Source organism: Crocuta crocuta, unplaced genomic scaffold (genome assembly GCF_008692635.1).
Source record: "Crocuta crocuta isolate KB4526 unplaced genomic scaffold, BGI_CrCroc_1.0 scaffold192, whole genome shotgun sequence".
Classification (NCBI taxonomy): Eukaryota; Metazoa; Chordata; class Mammalia; order Carnivora; family Hyaenidae; genus Crocuta; species Crocuta crocuta.
In genome coordinates, this window is record NW_027528803.1 from 1,970,251 (window position 1) to 1,989,054 (window position 18,804).

General features: G+C 32.7%; 1 protein-coding gene across 3 annotated transcripts in view; it reads left to right on the plus strand.

Annotated features, from left to right (window-relative positions):
- The window catches only part of EPHA5 (EPH receptor A5), a 340,313-nt gene extending 321,878 nt beyond the window's left edge, over positions 1-18,435 (plus strand). For all 3 annotated transcript variants that reach the window (XM_077755696.1, XM_077755697.1, XM_077755695.1), the window contains 3 exons: positions 6,292-6,485; positions 10,017-10,172; positions 18,166-18,435. In XM_077755696.1, coding sequence (XP_077611822.1) covers positions 6,292-6,485; positions 10,017-10,172; positions 18,166-18,271 — 456 coding nt within the window. In that variant the 3' untranslated portion in view covers positions 18,272-18,435. The remainder of the gene's footprint in view (positions 1-6,291; positions 6,486-10,016; positions 10,173-18,165) is intronic.
- The last annotated feature ends 369 nt before the right edge of the window (positions 18,436-18,804 follow it).

Here is an 18,804-nt window from a genome sequence, read left to right on the forward strand (position 1 = left end):
AAAAAATAAAAGGAGTGCTGATATAATATTCCCAGGAAATTATAATAAAAACTAATGTTTTGGCTTTGACTAGGTTTTCCAAGAATCTAAACAAAGTTTACAGTAAATGATTATACAATTGCAGATCTTTTTAAAATGTCTGCTTTTAATAAACTGTATAATAAATGCTATATATTTTCTCAACAGGTCCACAATCCTTAGTAGCACTTAGTTTCTACATATAGCACTAAGTTTGATTTCCTCAATTGCTATCCAAAATTGTATTTAAGAAACTTGATATATCTACTGTATTTGGAAATCATGATCACTGAATATTTCTTTGGAAACAAATTCTTAGAGAGCAAAATAGAAGTAGTGATTTGATGTTTTGAATGATATATCCCATAACCTCTACATTCCAGATACTATCTGCTTCTTAAAAGGCTTTGCATCATGAAAATGTTACATTGCCAAGACATACTCCCATCCAAATACTAACCAGGCCCGACCCTGCTTAGCTTCCGAGATCAGACGAGATTGGGCGAGTTCAGGGTGGTATGGCTGTAAACAATATTCTAAATCTCTTAGAGGAGATCTTCCAATATGTCAAGAGGACAGAATGCTGCAGTAGGTTTCTTTTGATTTAGGATTGCCTCTGTCATCACAGAAAAAACGTAACACATCCTAAAAATAAACCAGAATGACGATGATAATTTAAATACCAGACCATGAACTCTGATTCTAGCTTAGGAAGCCAAGATAATATCCTGAAGTCAGTAGAGCTTCTTTATTGATAGCAAATGTCTTAAATGGCAACATTTTCTGAACTTAAAATCCAAACCAAAATAAAGACTTAATTGCATTGCATTTTTATATTTAGTGACAGTGTCTTTCTTTTGCATTTATTGAGAAATATATGATTATGTAGAGTATACTAAGCACATATATTAAACAATGTTTTAGAAACTCATTTATCTGTTTTTCAATCTTATGTTAGAATTACTTTTGTTCTTTGTTGTTGTTTTTTTTGTTTGTTTGTTTGTTTTTTGCCATTTTCTATTACTGTTTCTGCTGGCCTAGATCTTACTCTAAGGCAGCAAGAATTTTTGACCCCAAATGAATATCAACCTACTTTGTATGGGGTGTGCTTCTCGTCCTCTTTCTATTCTTTGTTGTAATTTCTGATGGGACAAAAAAAAGGTACACATATCTTATATTTCTGAAATATTTTATGGTAATACAAAAAGAACACACAGCATGTTATTATTAAAGTGTGAGGAACTTAGTTCCTATCTAAATATTGAAAATTACCAAGATTTGACAGGGAACAAATTATTTGACTTGGTAGCCTCACTCTAAAATGAGTGTATTTGACAAATATTGGTCTTTGAAGATAAAATTAGTCTTGCAAGGATAATGTTGCCTGCCCTGAGAAGAAAGTAATTATTTTAGTGACTGGTAACCTCATTTCAACTCTTATACCTTTGGAAAAAGTGATACATAAGGAAATATCTATATTAAGTTCAGAAGTCCTGTACCTTGCTATTTAACAACAACAACAACAAAAACAGAAAACAAAAATCTCAAACTGAAAGCCATTCATTTTGGAATCTGTAAATCTTGGTCAATTTCAATGATTACAAAGGGAATGGACTTGAATAGGGGATATTTAAGATGTCTTTAATCTCTGGAATGCTACTGATCTAAGATTGATGTACTAAGAAAAAATATACTCAATATATCTTCAATAATATTGGAAACAGAAAATAAATCCTACAAAAAATGGGTATATCCAGAACTACTTCTTTGGGACCTGAGCTTATTTTGAGGAAAATATTCTTAAACTCTAGTCACTTCTGGAAAGCCTCATATCTCACAGTAACAAAATGACTCATATGTGAGATTTCAAGTAAATACCTAGCAACATAGGCACTCACACCTTAGCTAAACTTAATTTATCAAAACACTTTGCTGATGCTCAAATTCCCCCTACAAACTTCCTGCGACTCATTTATCCAACCTACATTTTTTGTCTCCTGTGATGAAATATGTACTACTTTCCAAAATAGCACATTGTAATTGTAGATATATTTTTTCTCTTGTGGAGCAAGAAATCTGATTCCATGGAGTAAGATCCATAACTCTCCCAAATTATTTTCTTGGAAGGTAGTCATTTCTAATTCTAATGGTGAGGCTCAGCATCAGGATCAGCATCACAGGTTTGCTTGCCAGAGAGACTCACATGTAAATCTTACCCTTGCTACTCCTTGGCTGTGTAAACACGCAATTACTTAACCTTCTGGAGTCTCATACATTTCATCTGTTAAATGCATATAATAATATATGCCTATCTCACAAATATACGGTAACAATGAATATAGATATCATATATACAGTTTGTGGTGTAGTGCCTTTGATATAATGCCTGTGGTTAGTCTAGGTCCTGTAAGAATCTTATTCCAAGAAGGAATTAGATACACATTAGTATTATTAAGGAGAAATTCTTGTAAGGAAAAAGAATGCGGGATAGCTGGGAAAGATGTCAGACTGTGAAAGCATTCTGTCATAAAGGTCACATAGAAATGAGGCTATCTTATTATCATTGTCATGCTCAATAGTTGACTGGAAGTAACCTATGCAAAGCCTGATTCTGGTGTAAATGTGATGATGGTTTTAGGAGGTTTAGGGTTGAGAGTTGAGGATTAATTACCATCCAGCAGGTAAAGATCTGAGGAACACATTTTCATGATTGATATGCTCCACCTTTTTCAGCACAGACTTACTTCCCCACACAAGTTCAGGGAGCATCTGTTTTATGTTCTATGGGTTTTTCTTCCTGAGGGGAAACTCAGAAGAGGCAGGTTATGGACTGAACTGTAGTCCCTGTGGTTTCAGTTGATCTCAGGACCTCACCTGGTCCTTCGCCTCTCCTTCCTCCACTATCCATTCTAGATTCCCCTCATTTATCAATTTGGCCGTTCATCGTGGCTGGACTAGTAGCCTGACTCCATCCTTCATTCTTGGGGGTCAGAATTTTGAGGCCGCAGTTGTTACAAAAGAGTAACACGAAGTCCTATGTGTATCACCTGGGTTCTACAGCATTTTCCCCTGCCCCAACTGTGTGAGAGCAGCATAAATGCCTTATGGATGAATTTATGATGTACTATGAGCAGTGGTTGCTGGAACAACCCTTGTACCAGCTAGCAGATTGTCAGAATGAGATCATGTTGACAGTTTGCAATTGATATGGAGGAAGTATTTATACCATATAAACAAGAAAATGATACAATATGTCCTCCCCCCACCAAGGAGAGCCTGTTGTTAAATATTTACCTGTATATCACTGACTATGTGATACTCTCACACATTCTTCACTAGGAAGTGGGTATCCTCATTGAATGATATGTTGTGTGGGATTCAGTGTTTGTGGATCAAGCATTGCAAAGCTTGTAATGGTGGCTGAGACTCTGTGGGCAACAAAAGCAAACTACCCAGAAGATGAAGCCGCTGATGCTTTCATGACAAAATGGGCCCAATGAAGTCAACTTGCCACCAAGTGAATAGTGCCATATTGGGTGCTCAGTATTGAAGTTTTATGTATTAAGAGAGGTAGCATTTTTAAAATTGTGTTTAGACTGTTGATTTACATGTCAATGCCAAGAAAATGCATAGCTTATAATAATTTCCCAGATGTAGCCCATGTGAACATGTACCAGATAATCTGTAAAATTCTGGTTGTCTTTTTTTCTTTTTCCTCTTTCATTCCTTTGTTTATCTCAACTATCTACATTAACAAATGTAATGGTAATAAGAAGGTCAATTGTTATTATGATTCATTTAGTTATATATTATAATCTGTATAATAAAATGAATAGCCTAAATTGCACTTTGATAGATTTCAAGCACTTCACAAACTACTAGAATACTAATACATTCATTTCTCCCCAAACTATGAAGGAAACTGTAGTTAAAAATGAAAAACAAAGTTCAATAAGTCTAAATATAAAATCTCAAGTTATAGTTTAAACAGATTTTGAAGATTAATTCTGAAGATGAACTTAGAATTAAATTCAATGACCTAATTTCCTGGACCAAGTACTTCAGTTAATTTAGAGACATGGTATATATTTCTATTTATAAATATACATGAAAATAAAGCTGATTAAGTAATATATTCTGGAAATAGCATCTCAAATCAAATAACTTATAAAAGTCCTTTAAAACTAATGCTTTGGTTTTATTTACTCATCTCATAGTCACATGAAAACTAGCTGCTCAGTGAAAGAAAGACAATAATTTTAAAAAATAGGTACTAAAGAAAAAATAGAGCTTATTGGTAGCAGCTTTGGGAAAAATTCATTATGAAATAAATCAGGTTTTAAATAAGTAAAAATCACTATTCTCACTGCATAGTGAAATATTTCATGACAAACCATATTACAACATTTTATTTTGGTATTTAAAAGTTACTAAAGATGATAACTGCTATTGCTGTCATCAGCAATGGGAAGTCTTACAATAACAAACTAATAAATAAATAAACGTGTATTAATATATAAGTATGAATAGTAATTTTTATTCTTTCACTATCCTTTTATTGATCACCAGTGAGAATAAATGTTTTCTTAAAATATATTTAGTGTTTTTTCTTTTGTAAATTTTGATTAGTATCTATTCCTCAAGAATCTATTGTTTTATAATTTTATTTCTCAATATGCATGAACTTTTAATACATTAAATAGGCTAACCATATGTTTTAGTTTTTGTAATAGTTTCTACCATGGCTTGCCATTTACTTGTTGTTACACTGTTTTTTATTTAACTAAAGTGGTAAGTGACTCTCAGGAATTTTGCTCATAGTTATTCAGTTATTTGACCATTTATGGTTTGGAGTCCTTGAGTCCTTGAAGTGCCTGAACTTAACTATTTGTGCTTGTCAAGAACTTATATTTTATACCCTTTTATTTTATGTATACTACGTCTGACTTCAAACTGTGACCAAGTCATGATGACTTTCACATTTACATTTCCATCTCAAATATCTCCTGCACCCCAACCAGATTCCTGCCAAGTGTCATCTGGGTGCCCCCACTCACCCCAAACAAAACAAGCCCCAAATTATGCTTGTCAACATTCTCTTCCCCCATGAATGTGTTTAGCTACAGTAAATAGCAACAACCATCCAGTGTGGTAGGTTTGAACTTACATACCTTCTCTCTTCTCCCCTCTACCTCTAGGTCATAAAAGTCCCTTAAATCTGCCATTTCATCCTCTGTCCATGTGCCCCTGCTTCTGTTAAGATGCCATTTTATTTACCACTGAAAGACTGGCTTGGTTCCAATCTTGCAAGATTGTTTTTTTAAATTTCCTATTCTAATCATTATATATATTTTTTCATTTGTTAAATCAAATCTGAAGTCTTTCTCAAAAAATGCAATTAAGTTTAATTGTTAAGGAAATATCCCCAGTAGGAATTTGAGAACCATGTTTATTATTATTATTGACTTTAGGATCACTTAAATATTTGAATTTTCTAGAATAGAACCTGTATTATGTTCAGAAGCATAAACGAATTTCTTCTGTAGTTAGACATATTGATGGTAGCAGCGACATTATGAATGTTTTTGATAAAACAATTTCACAATTAGACCGATACTCACATGTGTTGCTTTATTTAAAATCGATGATGTTTGTAATGCCTGTGCTACTTAGGCAGTCATTCCAAATTCCTGACAGAAATCGGGAGATGATAATAAACAGCCAGACTTTGACATTATTAAATGATACATGAGACAGTTATGCTAATTTAGCCTTTGACTTATCCATCATTTACCCTCCAAAAGTCTCTTTTGAAGTAAAATTGCAGTTCTATTGCTTTAAAAAATGTGGATCTGCCCATAATTTTTCATTACAAAGACATTAACTTTTCAGAGAAATCACTAAAAAAATCTAATCCCTATTTGCTTCCAGAATGCAAAGATAAATAAATAAAACATGAACATTATTTTTATGTCAGTTAATTTTACAAATCACCCTTCATCAAGATTTTATGTAAAAATGATTTCCATTTATTTTCTTTATAATATGTGAAGAAAACCTAGCTCTTTACATTGTGATAACATATTTGCTTCTTGTTGGTATTGTTTTATTTTGCAGCAAATAGAAGTAATCAGAGATTTGAGAGAGAGTGATGTTGATTATCAGTGCAAGCGTAAGACTAAAACAGGCTGGAAGTTGGATAGAAGGACATTTCTCAAGCTACTCTGTACTAAGTTTGTGGTGTTGAATATGGCTCTGTTTTGCTTTATGCAGGTGATTAAAGCAGTGGAGGAAGGCTACCGTCTGCCAAGCCCCATGGACTGCCCTGCTGCTCTCTACCAATTAATGCTGGATTGCTGGCAGAAAGACCGAAATAGCAGGCCCAAGTTTGATGAAATCGTCAACATGTTGGATAAGCTGATACGTAACCCAAGTAGCTTGAAGACTCTGGTTAATGCATCAAGCAGGTACAAAGCCAGACTTGAGACATTTTCCTAATGTAGCTAATTCAAATTGATGCCATGAATATTAAATCAGTAAAATCATTTCGGTACACAGGTTAATCTATGGATCTGTATGACACTAATTTACTTACAGTTTTTGTATAATGTTACTCTTTTATAGTGAAATGTAAACAATCAAATTAAAAGTATCTATGCCTAGTCTAACAGGGTAAATGCCAGTTTCTGTAAAATGTTAACTACAGCCAAGTTCAGATAACATTTAAAAACATCGAGTGTATGTATTTCCATGTGTTTTGGATCTCAATTAAGTGTGGATGGGTCAAAATAAAAGTATAAGAGCAGAGAGAAAAGCCAAGTAAGCACTGAGAGACTTAAACCAGAGATATCTAAAAATAATTACTCTTTTACTTCCTTATAATAGACTTTAGTGTCTGTCATATTTTATAAACAATGACAACTCCTTTAGAGATTCTTTGCTCTTATCCGGCTGTACACAGATATTTGTCGAATCATTTACTGGGCAATTGGAACAATACTTAAAATGGATAAGTGAATAAATTTGCATGAACAAATGAGCATTTTACTTTTTTACTTTTCATTTTTTTAAGTTTATTTATTTCTTTAGAGAGAGAGGGAAACAGAGAGAAGTAGAGGGACAGGGAGAGAGAATCCCTAGCAGGCTCTGTGCTGCTAGTGAAGAAGAGGGAGTAGGGCTCGATCTCACCAACTCTGAGATTGTGATCTCAATCAAAACCAAGAGTCAGACGCTTAACCGACTGAGCCACCCAGGCGCCCCACAAATGAATATTTTTAAAAAGTTTCTGAATGCACATGAATATACTTAAATAATGTTACATATTTTTAAAGTATGTTTTTCTCTTTGATCTGACAAATTACAGAATTATCCTCACACAAAAAAATAGATCAGTTTGATTCTGTACTCAAGAAATATTGCCAAATTATTTTCATTATTTTTGAGGCAGACTTTTATTTTTACAAGAAGTGTAACCAAATTGGCCTATTAGCATGAAATGAGGAATACTCTGTTGACAAAGTTACATAAGTTCTATGATTCTGACATAACATTTGTTTATTAGGCAAAGAGTCATTTTTAAATACAAATGAGGAATGAAACTTCAACTTCTATTCAAGCATCATTAACTTTCTGTGGTAGCAACTGGAGAATTTATCTTCTTAGTGATTATTCCTTATGTTGCTCCTGAAATATATGCCTTTAAGTTATTTATTTTCATGTAAAATATTAAGCATTCCTTTCATCTACTTATTTGAATTATGTTGTCTCAAATGTACCTAAAGAAAAGAAATCATAAAGAAACATTTTGATGATATTAATTGTGTTAGTTCTATATTGATATCATTATAGATTAAGAGCAGTTTAAGAATCTCCAAAAATTTTTCTTTTTTGTGTGTGTGCAATATATAGAATCAACTTTCTAGGTTTCACTTAAACATATTTGGCTGAAGACTTTACCACTCACTAGTCATCTTTATTCGGTCATCTCCAAATCGTAATTCTAGAAGATATTTATTCCCAGTCATTGTCTTATCCTTTATTTATTCCCAACCAAATCACAAAACTTGGTGATTTCAGTTACCATGTAGATGATGTTTGAATATCTCTCACTTCTGGTCTCTGTTCTACCTTGAATTCTCCTTCTCATAGGCATGTTCTAGACTTTGCTGTTACTTAAAATCGCAACTCCTTCATAATTTCAACTTCAACATTCTACTCTCCAACTATTTCTTCTGTATTTCTACCTTCATAAAACCTTTGACCCTCATTACTTAAAAGCTACAAATCACAAGATACCCATTTATTCATCCAATATCCATGTTCAGATTCATGTTCCTGTCCATGTCATGTCATGCTGTGGGCTAGGTGCTGTGAATATACAGCATTGAGCAACACACTATTGGAGGAAAAAGCTATTAAGCAAAATAAAAACATTAAAAACCAACCTTGGTTGTGCAGCAGAGAGTGAAAATAGAATTCAGAGGATAACTCAGAGGCTGGAGTAATTGTGCAGGTATGACATGATGATGTCTTGAACTAAAGTGGCAACAAATGAGATAGAGAAGAGTGATCAAATATGCAATATATTGGAAGTAGAATGGATAGTACCCATAATGATACATGGTGAGGGAACTGCAGACAAGGAAGGAGTGAATTGTTGTATCATAGTCTAGAAAGGGGAAGACTGCAGGAGGAATGGATGTGAAAAAGATGGCAAGTGTGGTTTCAGACATGTTGATTTCAGACATGTTTCTATATTCCTCTGAGAAATAGAGATGTGTGAGTAGCTATAGAAATACATGAGGAATCTGGGCCAGGGGTAAAAATTGGAGAAAACTAAATGCTACTTGAAGCACGAAAGTTGAGTAAAATTACCTAGAACGGAATTTTAGCCTGAGCTGAGAAGATACAGGGCCAAATTTTAAAGTCAGGAAAAGGAGTAACAGTCAAAGGAGGTGTAAAAGATGCCAAGGAACATTCAGTGTCCTGAAAGCCAAGAAAGAGAATTATTCAAAACGGATTGAGACAACATAGGAGTTCAAGAGGGAGGTGGTGGAAGTGGATGTTGAAAATTTCTGAGAAGTCAATCATTTGACAGATAGGAAATGTTTACAGATTTTGGCAAAATAGAAGTCGTTGCTGACCACAATGAGAGCAATTGTTATGAAACTGATTTGGAAGAAAATATACTGAAATAGGTTGAAATGTAAACAGAGTGTGAGGAAGGGCAGAGACCCTGAGTCAAAAGAAATGTATTTGTCCTACATCCATTTGTATGGTTGAAATTTACCAAGGCAAATCTCCTGATGGACATTTAAATTGTTTTTAATATTCATTCCCACAAGTAAAAATTGGTACAAGTACTTTTTGTCGTTTTTCCTAATTATTTCTTTAGGATGTATTTCCGGAAATAGTTCTCATAATCATATCATTATTATTATTGGCTAAAAAATTATGAGTTTAGTACAGCTAAGAGTATCTCATGGTTTGGTTGATCCTATTCAGTTTTTTAATGTATTTGGGTTTACATTTTGTTTTCCAAATTCTATTACTCCTGAGGCAAGTTAACAATCACACTTATGTAAGAGTTTAAAATAAAGGATAAATAACTTCTGGCCTTCCTGAGAAATTAGCTTAAATGAGCATGAGTTTCTCTAGCAAAGTCTAGGAGCAATTGGCTTGACACAAAGTATCCCTCCTATCTAATTTTGGCAGTATTTTCAGTATTATTTTTATAAGCAAAATACAATAATAGGAAACAAATATATCTAATGGGATTTTCAGCTAATATTTTATATTACAGAACATTTACTTATTAAGCCATCATAACTTTTCATTGACTATGAATAGAAAAAAATCTGAAAAGACTAATTTTGTGTTCTATAATTTTAAAATTTTCTTCCATAAACCCAAAATCCCTTGATTTGGAGCTAATATTACAATTTGTTGTAAGAGACATGAAAATGTTACTTTTAACATTGATGTGCTCTGTGTTTCAGAGTATCTAATTTACTGGCAGAACATGGCCCACTGGGATCTGGGGCCTACAGATCAGTAGGTGAATGGCTAGAAGCAATCAAAATGGGCCGGTATACAGAGATTTTCATGGAAAATGGATACAGTTCAATGGACGCTGTGGCTCAGGTGACCTTGGAGTGAGTAATTTTTCTGATAATTTTTACATAATTGCTGGGGCGAGAAAAATTGTTCGGAATCCAATCTGGATGAGGTCAAGGGAAATCAGTTAACCTTTGCCCATGTGTGACAGCTTTCAAAGAAGCCTCTTCTTTTTTAGCCTGTATTGTTAACAACTGCATGGTTAATGCTACTTGTGGCCAGTATCTTTGCTTCTTTGCTTCAAACAAATAGCATTTGAATATTTGAGTAAGTGGAATAACAGCTCCATGGCAAAATACTGGTATTTTGTGTTGTGGAAAAGATGTTTTCTTGATGAAGTTTTTATACTGGAACCTATGTTATATGAATGTAATTACAAAACAAACTGTAAGCACAATTGGTGTGGCTAGTCCTACATAACAACAAAACATATTCTTAAATTTGGGCTATGATGAATACCCGGGTAGCAACAGTTTAAACAAAGCTTCCCAGGCAGGAATCTCATTTAATCTCTTGAGTGGTGCACCATATATTCTTGCAATCCAAGGATATATTAGATTCTGCCTCTGATTTGTTATTTGGTATAATCTCAGTGGAACCAATTGTGCCCTTTTCTGTTTGCACGTTTAAGATAAAATTTATCAAATCTTATTAAATAAAAATCACTAGAGTTAAGTATTAAATTCTTTAAGGTTGTAAGTTGTTTGTATTTTATTATATACTCTGTATGTGTAATTATTTTAGCCTAAAATTTGTTATTTGTGAAAATTAACTGTTGTTATGGTGGTTCCATCTAGTTTACATTAACATGAATAATGTTTTAACCTGTGAATATGATGACAACTTACTTTAAATTACCTACAAATTCAAAGGTTAAAATATTGTTGTAAGGATTAGAACATGGTAGAACAACCTAAAGCACTAAACCACAGCCCTTATTCCATTACTTCACATAATATGAACACTGAGCGCTCACCATTTGTATTCTAGCATTCTTTGACTCATTGAATTCACTGCCAGTCCACACGAAAGGTAACAGGGTACCATCATTTGTCACCAATTAATGTCACATTCTCAGCATTTCTCATCCTCATCCCTATTATGCTGGACCTAAAATCACTACTCGGCATGCTCTCTTAATCTGCTGAATCTCATCCTCAACATCACCTCTGAATTGTATCTATTTAATGACACGTATGCTTTGGCCATTATTTCTTTCAACCCTCAAAGAACTCATCTGTGCTATATTTAAAATAGTAAACAAACTTTTGCTGATAATTTAAAACTATTTTTACATGATTGCTATTTAATTTTTCAGTAAAAATGGTCATTTTAATTTATTAAAGTCATTTGTCATTTTATATTAAAATGATACTGTAGGTATTTCTTCTACCCAATGTCAGACTACTTGTAAATATATAATAAAATTATTTGCATTAAATGATGTCTCTTTTTTTATTAAAATAGCACATATACATACATATATACATACATATATTTACATCCACTGTTTTTTGCTCCTGCCTTCACAGAATAGTTTTAATCACAAATAATGGTTTTTGCATTAACTACCTCTGTTTTAGTTTATCTCTTTGGGGCCCCCAAATACTAGAAATATGTTAAATATCTTAGCATTGTATTTTAGTATTTCATTTATTGATTTTAATTGTTTTCTCTTATCTTACTTGTCAGTTCCTCTTTCCCCAAACTCTCATTTTGTTTGTTTTCTTTAAAGACTTAATAGCCTTCTTTTCTCTTCTAATTATGGTTCTCTACCCCATTTCTATTCTCTGGTAGTTTTCATCTGATCAGTTTTTCTTTACTTGGTTCAGTTTTCTCTCTTTGTCTTCATTTCTCTGCCTAACTTGTTGCCTCTGGCTAGATTGTCTCCTTTCAGATATCTTGTCTTTTGATTCATTTACCTTAACAAGAAGAGTAAAGTAAAATCCAGAAACTTGGCTAAAATCTTCTTGTCCTGAGATGTTTGTCTCCATGTGTCAGTTGCTTCAGATTCCTGGGCCAATGAACATATTCCTTACCAGGGACTGACCCAGTAAACCTCAAATCCAGTAAAGCTGATTTCTTGGAGCCCCACACCTTTAAATATATGTCTTCTGGTTTATTGTGGTTTTGACCACATTCTTCCTGTTGGGCAAGAACACGTTTATCAAAATGTTATTTAAATAACTCACAGAACAGTGAGTGATCAGTTACTTATTTGGTCAGGAATATACAAAATAGATTATCTGTGCATTTTGCTTGCCTTTCACCAAAACAAGGATTAAAAGCACGTGGCAAAGGAGCTGGATAGCGGCAAAGATGAAGACAAGCTCTTAAACACTTAGATAATGATTTATTTACACATTGTCTTCACCCAATATTTAATACTAATTTTATGGAGGTTGCTAATGCTATAATAGTATAATAAATATTATTGTTCACATTATTTCCAAGGCATAATAAAAAGTGAGAACTGGAAGTATACCTGGGGGGTAGGGGGTGCAGTTAAGATCAATTAATATAAAGCAAAAGATCAAAGTTCCATATAATTAAATTAGAAAAATATGTTAGAATTTATGCCATCAAACTTATGCTGGTTTAAAAAAAGGAAGAGAAAATATTACAATTTGTCAGAACCGCTAACTTTGATAAAAATTTTCCTTTATAAAGGTTTAATTTTGTTTCTGATTTCTTCTTTCTTTTTTCTTTCTTTCCTTCTTTTTTTTTTGTTTGTTTATTTCTTGCCAGTAACATACATATAAGGCTTAATGTGCAAAGGAAATGAACAAGTTAACAATCTTAGAGTTAAAATATGTTAGGCAATGTGGTTTTCAACCTTAGAGGTTCTGTCTGCCATCTCTGTACCTAAACTTTGCTATTCTGTGTACAATGCACAGAACAATCATTGTGGCAGTAATGGTGCAGCCTGTACTATGGTGTGTAAATGCAGTGAATTGTGGTTGACGGGGGAATTGTTAAGCTTGATGTGAGCTGCAAGTTTAATCCAAAAATCTGTATTAAGGACAGTATTACAGCCACTTTTTAAACTTCTTGTCAGGCCAGGACTGTCAATTTTTGATTATTCAGAAGATGAACAAAATCCAGTGAATTTAAATATTATGCCAAACGTGTGTAAACTGAAGAGGTTTATGTTAGTATCACTTATTAAAATGGGGTCTTAAACTACTAAAATGGAAATTTGACAAACCTAGCACCAAAATTTATGCACACCAGTTCAAGTAGAGTTTTTATCTTATCCATAAAGACGTTATGAATAATTTATTATACACCTAAAATGCACACGGGAGTACTTTGTATCCTCTTCATTCTACATAATTAAGCAAGTTTCTAGTACAATGCATCACTATGTCTCACTCACTGAGAATCATGACCAATCATGGTTAATCTTTGCCAAATGTAAATATATTTATCTTGTATAGTAGATATATAAATGATTATCAAGAATCTTTAAATGAACCAAAAAATCTCAAGCATACAACTGCATGACCAAATTATGACAAAAAGAATAAACACTGAAATTTAGTGAATATTTATTCATCTCTCTTCTCCCTTCTCCTATCCAGCCAGTGTTGCTGGGGTAAATACCAGCGATATGGCTTACAGGTGTGTAAAGCAGAAGGGCGAAGAAGTGAGGGAATGACTCATCCACAGATGGGTGAACTCAATCCTGAATAATCAAGAGTTGTTTCAATATCAAGTAGACACCTCTTGTTATTCTGTTTTTAATTCTGCCATTTTAGTATCATAATATCAGTGTTTTCCATTGTTTAATATTGTAGAGTAACACTTGAAAATATGCTGAAATGTAATTACATCAATGCCAGTTCCTTATATTTGCAGCTTTTCTAAAACTGATCATGCTTTGTTGACAAAAGCCAACTTGTTTTTTGTGTAACAATACTCTTCTTATCCTGGTTAAATGCATAAGTCTATGCTGAATCATAGTTTATCATCATTCTTGGTTTTACTTAAGATTACGCATGGTCATGATACATTTAGTGTAATATTTGTAATGGGGATAGATTTGTAACTTTACCTAAGATAAAATTTCCTGTATAGAAAAATGAGTAAATAGCATATCTGGCATCATTTTCGAAAAACTTTTCAGCAATCATTATAAGTAGAGCAACTACTTTATAATCAATGTTATATAATCAAATGTTTTTTTTTCTTTATAATCAAATGTTAAATACTTTAATTTATAACTAATTTCTCTCACATTATTATTGCTAAATTGACCATTCAATATGTACATGGGAGTACAAGAATAAAATGGGAATGCTTAGACATCATGAAAGTATGAAACAAAACTATTTAAAATACATTAATGCATTTAGCAATATTGGAATAAAGTTACTTAACCTTTACTGAAAACATTTTTCTAATACTATTTGGTCATTTGTAATATAATTAGAAAATATTAAATACAATTTTTGAAGGAACTACTTTGCTGCTGAGAACAACTTTAGCTTGCATAAATGATCTTATTTCTCTCTCACCTTTTCACTGAGAATCACATTGCATAAAGGTATATGCACATTGCATGTATTATAATCATGTGATTTTCTAAATCTGTGCACATTAATTTGACAGCTTTTGAAATGACAAGTCAGATTTTGGAAACATCAGCATTCCATTATAGACACACATAATTTATGACAATGTATAAAATGCAATGCTGTGTTTTTATAACTCCATTTCTTCCATGGAAAAAAGGATGGGAGGAAGTGGATTGGAGGGAGAGAGAATTTCAGTGGTCTGACCTTCCATATGCATCTTAGGGGATAATCAGATCACAAATTGACCTTAGAATAAAATCTTATATTTAACACACTGGAAAATTTTAAACAAATTCAACTTAAAATCTAGATATAGGAAATGTTCTGAAGAAAGATTGTATTTGCTATTGAACACAAGCTCTATAATGGCATTTATTAGTCAAATACAATTCCTCAAAACATCCGTTCTTTAGCAGGATATAGATGTCATAAAAATTTTTAATTTCCAAACACTGAACCCGAGTCTTGTGGTCAAGCTCTTTTCAGAGAATGAATTTATACTTATATATAATATAACTACTATATAAGTTAAGATAGGAAAGTAAAAATAGTGAGTGGATATCAGTGAAACAACAATGTTTGGAATGTGGGGCACATGCATGCACATCACACATACACACACACACGCACACACATGCACACACACTTCAAATTAAGATTTTGGTATTATATATTCAAAATCCAGTCTGTTTCAGTGGGAAACCTACAATTTCTTTTTCAGGTCTTTCAGGATAAATTGTAAGGATTATTTTCAAAAGCTCACTCCTAATAATTGGATTAGCCATATGAATTGTGCAATTTAAGTATGTATCTGTAACATCAGTACTTTCAAATGGGGATTTGTCAGAATCACCTGTGGGTTTATAAAGCATATGATAAGACATATGTTTTAAAACTCCATTTCAATTAATAATTATTTAAATTCTCTAGCAGAGAATGATTATTTTCAGGTTAAGATATTTTCAGCCCTTTTACCTAACTTGGGTCCAAAGCCATGAAGTAAAATACTGAAATTGCCATGAAGTATAGATTAGCCCATAACTGAAATTCCATGAAGTACAGATTGAGTTACCATAGCCTCAAAGAAGTATGTGTTCATATCTCTTTCTTTAGAATTTTGGATACTTGACGTTATAGCTACAGAGTTCTCATTTTACAGATGAGGAAATGATTGTAATTTGAAGTACTTTGCTCAAAATAAAATCTCAGAGTAATGAGAAATTAAAAGAGTATGGACTTTGGTATCAGGTTCCTGGTTTTAGTACTAGCCCTGTCACCATATAGCTGTGCCATCTGCCCAAGTGATTTAAGTTCTCTAACACTTCATTTTCTCATGCATACAAGGAGATTAACAAAAATCTATTATTATAGAATTATGTATTTTCCTAGCATATAGGAAGAGAACATCTTCATTTTCACCTATTATTTTTATATTACTATACTAGTTGTCAACTAGGGAAGATTTTGCTATTCAGGGATCAAATTGTAAAAATTTTGTCTTATCACCACAAAGGGTCAACAGTGGTACAATGCTTCTGGTATTTGGTGGGTAGAGGCCAGAGATGGTGCTAGATATTCTATAATGCAGAGGGACCCCTACAATGAAGACTTATCTATCCCATAATGTTAACAGGGCTAAAGTTAAGAAGTTCTGATGTAGTTGAAAAGAGAAATTTAATCCTATACTAGTCAGTAACTCACTATTTTGTAGTCAATTTCATAACTAGCAATGGTGATTTTCTTTCAAAGTGAATTTTTACTGTTTTCTTTTTATTTTTGCTAATTATTTTACATGGTTACAATTAAATATATAATATAATAATATAATATGATATGATATAATAATATATTTATTTTTTACTCTGGTGTCTTGTAGTTTTAATATTCTCTCATGATCAATTCTAAGAGAGAAAGAACTATGTTGCCACCATAAACATCAATTGCTTCTTTTTTTAGCTACTTTCCATTTGCTAAAACTCTCATAAAAAACCAATGAAACATAAAAGGACAAAGAAATCTAAGATATTATTTAAATAAGCAATTATTTCCAGTACTAACACATGTAGAGCCTAAGTACCCATTTTTAAAATTTCTATCTTCTAATAATTAAGAGATTTACTTGTTTCTAAAGCTATCCAAATTTACATATAATGATTCTAATGTTATTGCATCCAATTCTAAGGAAGTCTAAGATAGTCTGAAGTTAACACATTTACTGAATGCACAAATATTCTTTTACTATAATGTGTTCAATAAAGTAATTATCTAAAGAAATGGAACATGGCAAACAGTTTGGTCACTCAAAAATCTTGAACTGTTATTTTTCCCCCTACAATTAATGTTGTCATTTGCCAAACATACCTGAATAATGATATTTCCCAAATATATACTTCAAGGGAAAACAGTTTCTGAATTTTCTGTGAAATAACAATTAAGAACCATGGATCCTGACCTTGAACTCCATAATATGCTGTTACTTTAGAAATCTAGACATTTATAATATTATTTTTAATAAGGTTGTTTAAAGGAAACAGTATAAATATATCTTGGTTGAAAAGATTTCTGATAGTGTGTAATCTTCAGGATGCTCTAAATGCCAGGAGAGCCTAGATATTATTTAGTAAAGGAAGAAAGCTCTGGTACTTTGGGTTCCAAGTAAAAAAAAATGCTAGTAAAACCTTGGTTTGTGACCATAATTCATTCTAGAAACATGCTTATAATCCAAAGCACTTGTATATTAAAGCGAATTTCAAGAACCATTGACTCGGTTGTGATTATGACATTCGGTGTCATGTACTACTGGTATTGCAAACAATCGCTCCTTTATCCAATTAAAATTTATAGAAATGTTTTCTCATCTTGCAGAACACTAGCGGAGCAAGTTACTCCCAATCCAAGGGTTTACATATTTGGAAGTGTTCTAACAGCAATGTAGTGGTCATTATCCCATAGAGATATTTGTTATATAAAATGATTGTACTGACTGAGTCATTTGAAGAGTTTGGTCTTTGCTTAATTGTAAAATTTTTAAAGTATATTTTGTTTATTTCTTCTAGCAAAAAAAAAAAGTTCTTGTTCCTATTGTAGGTCCACATTTTCAAAATTATTCAGTGAAATTGTACCTTTAATTTAAATATGTTATTGGTAAGCATGTGCAAATTTGTTTTTCCACTAATCTGTGCCACCAAAATAATGATGTCCAAAAGGTGGGGGCGGGAGGAGCAACTATATATGATATCAGTTCTTATATTAAATATTTCTTTGACTACAAACAGATTTTCAAGGTACAATTTTGGAGCCTGCCTTTGAAAATTGGACCCGATATGTCTCAATTGGGAATGTAATCTAATTAGCTTCTGCAAAATGTTTGTATCTTTGCCAGCGTGAAAATATTGAGGTGTGCTACCAATTGAATCAATACATACATCCAATGTGTGCTTTCTTCATACAGGGATTTGAGACGGCTCGGAGTGACTCTTGTCGGTCACCAGAAGAAGATCATGAACAGCCTTCAAGAAATGAAGGTGCAGCTGGTAAATGGGATGGTGCCACTGTAACTTCCTTTTCATGTCACTTCGTCAAGTGAATAATTCTGCACTTTGTAAACAAGCCCTGAGATTTATTTTAACAAAAAAGGGGAAAAAGGGAAAACTCAGTGATTTCTAAACCTTAGGAGAGCATTTGTTCAAACCACAGAATTTGTAATCAGTGTTTTACTAAAATCTCCTTATCTTCTTCTCCGTGTCTTCATTTTTCATGAAGCAAGTAAACCTGCATAGAATAAAAACATGAGGTTAAACGTGATCTTATGTTGCCACAAGAAAATCCTTTCCACTACTTCTACAAAATTTTATAAATGAAAATATAACTATATAGAGCACCTTTACAGACTGAATTAAGGCAGCCCCTTTCAAAACTTCCAAGAATCTACTTGAAAGGAAAAGCTTATAGCCGTTTGTGGGCTAACAAAAGCTGCAATTTACTGAAGTTTACTTCAAGTCTTAATTGTCTACATAAGTGTATTGAAGAGCAATATGATTAGATAATTTCTTAATAGATACCTTCTTTTGTAATTTTAAAATGCTGTTAC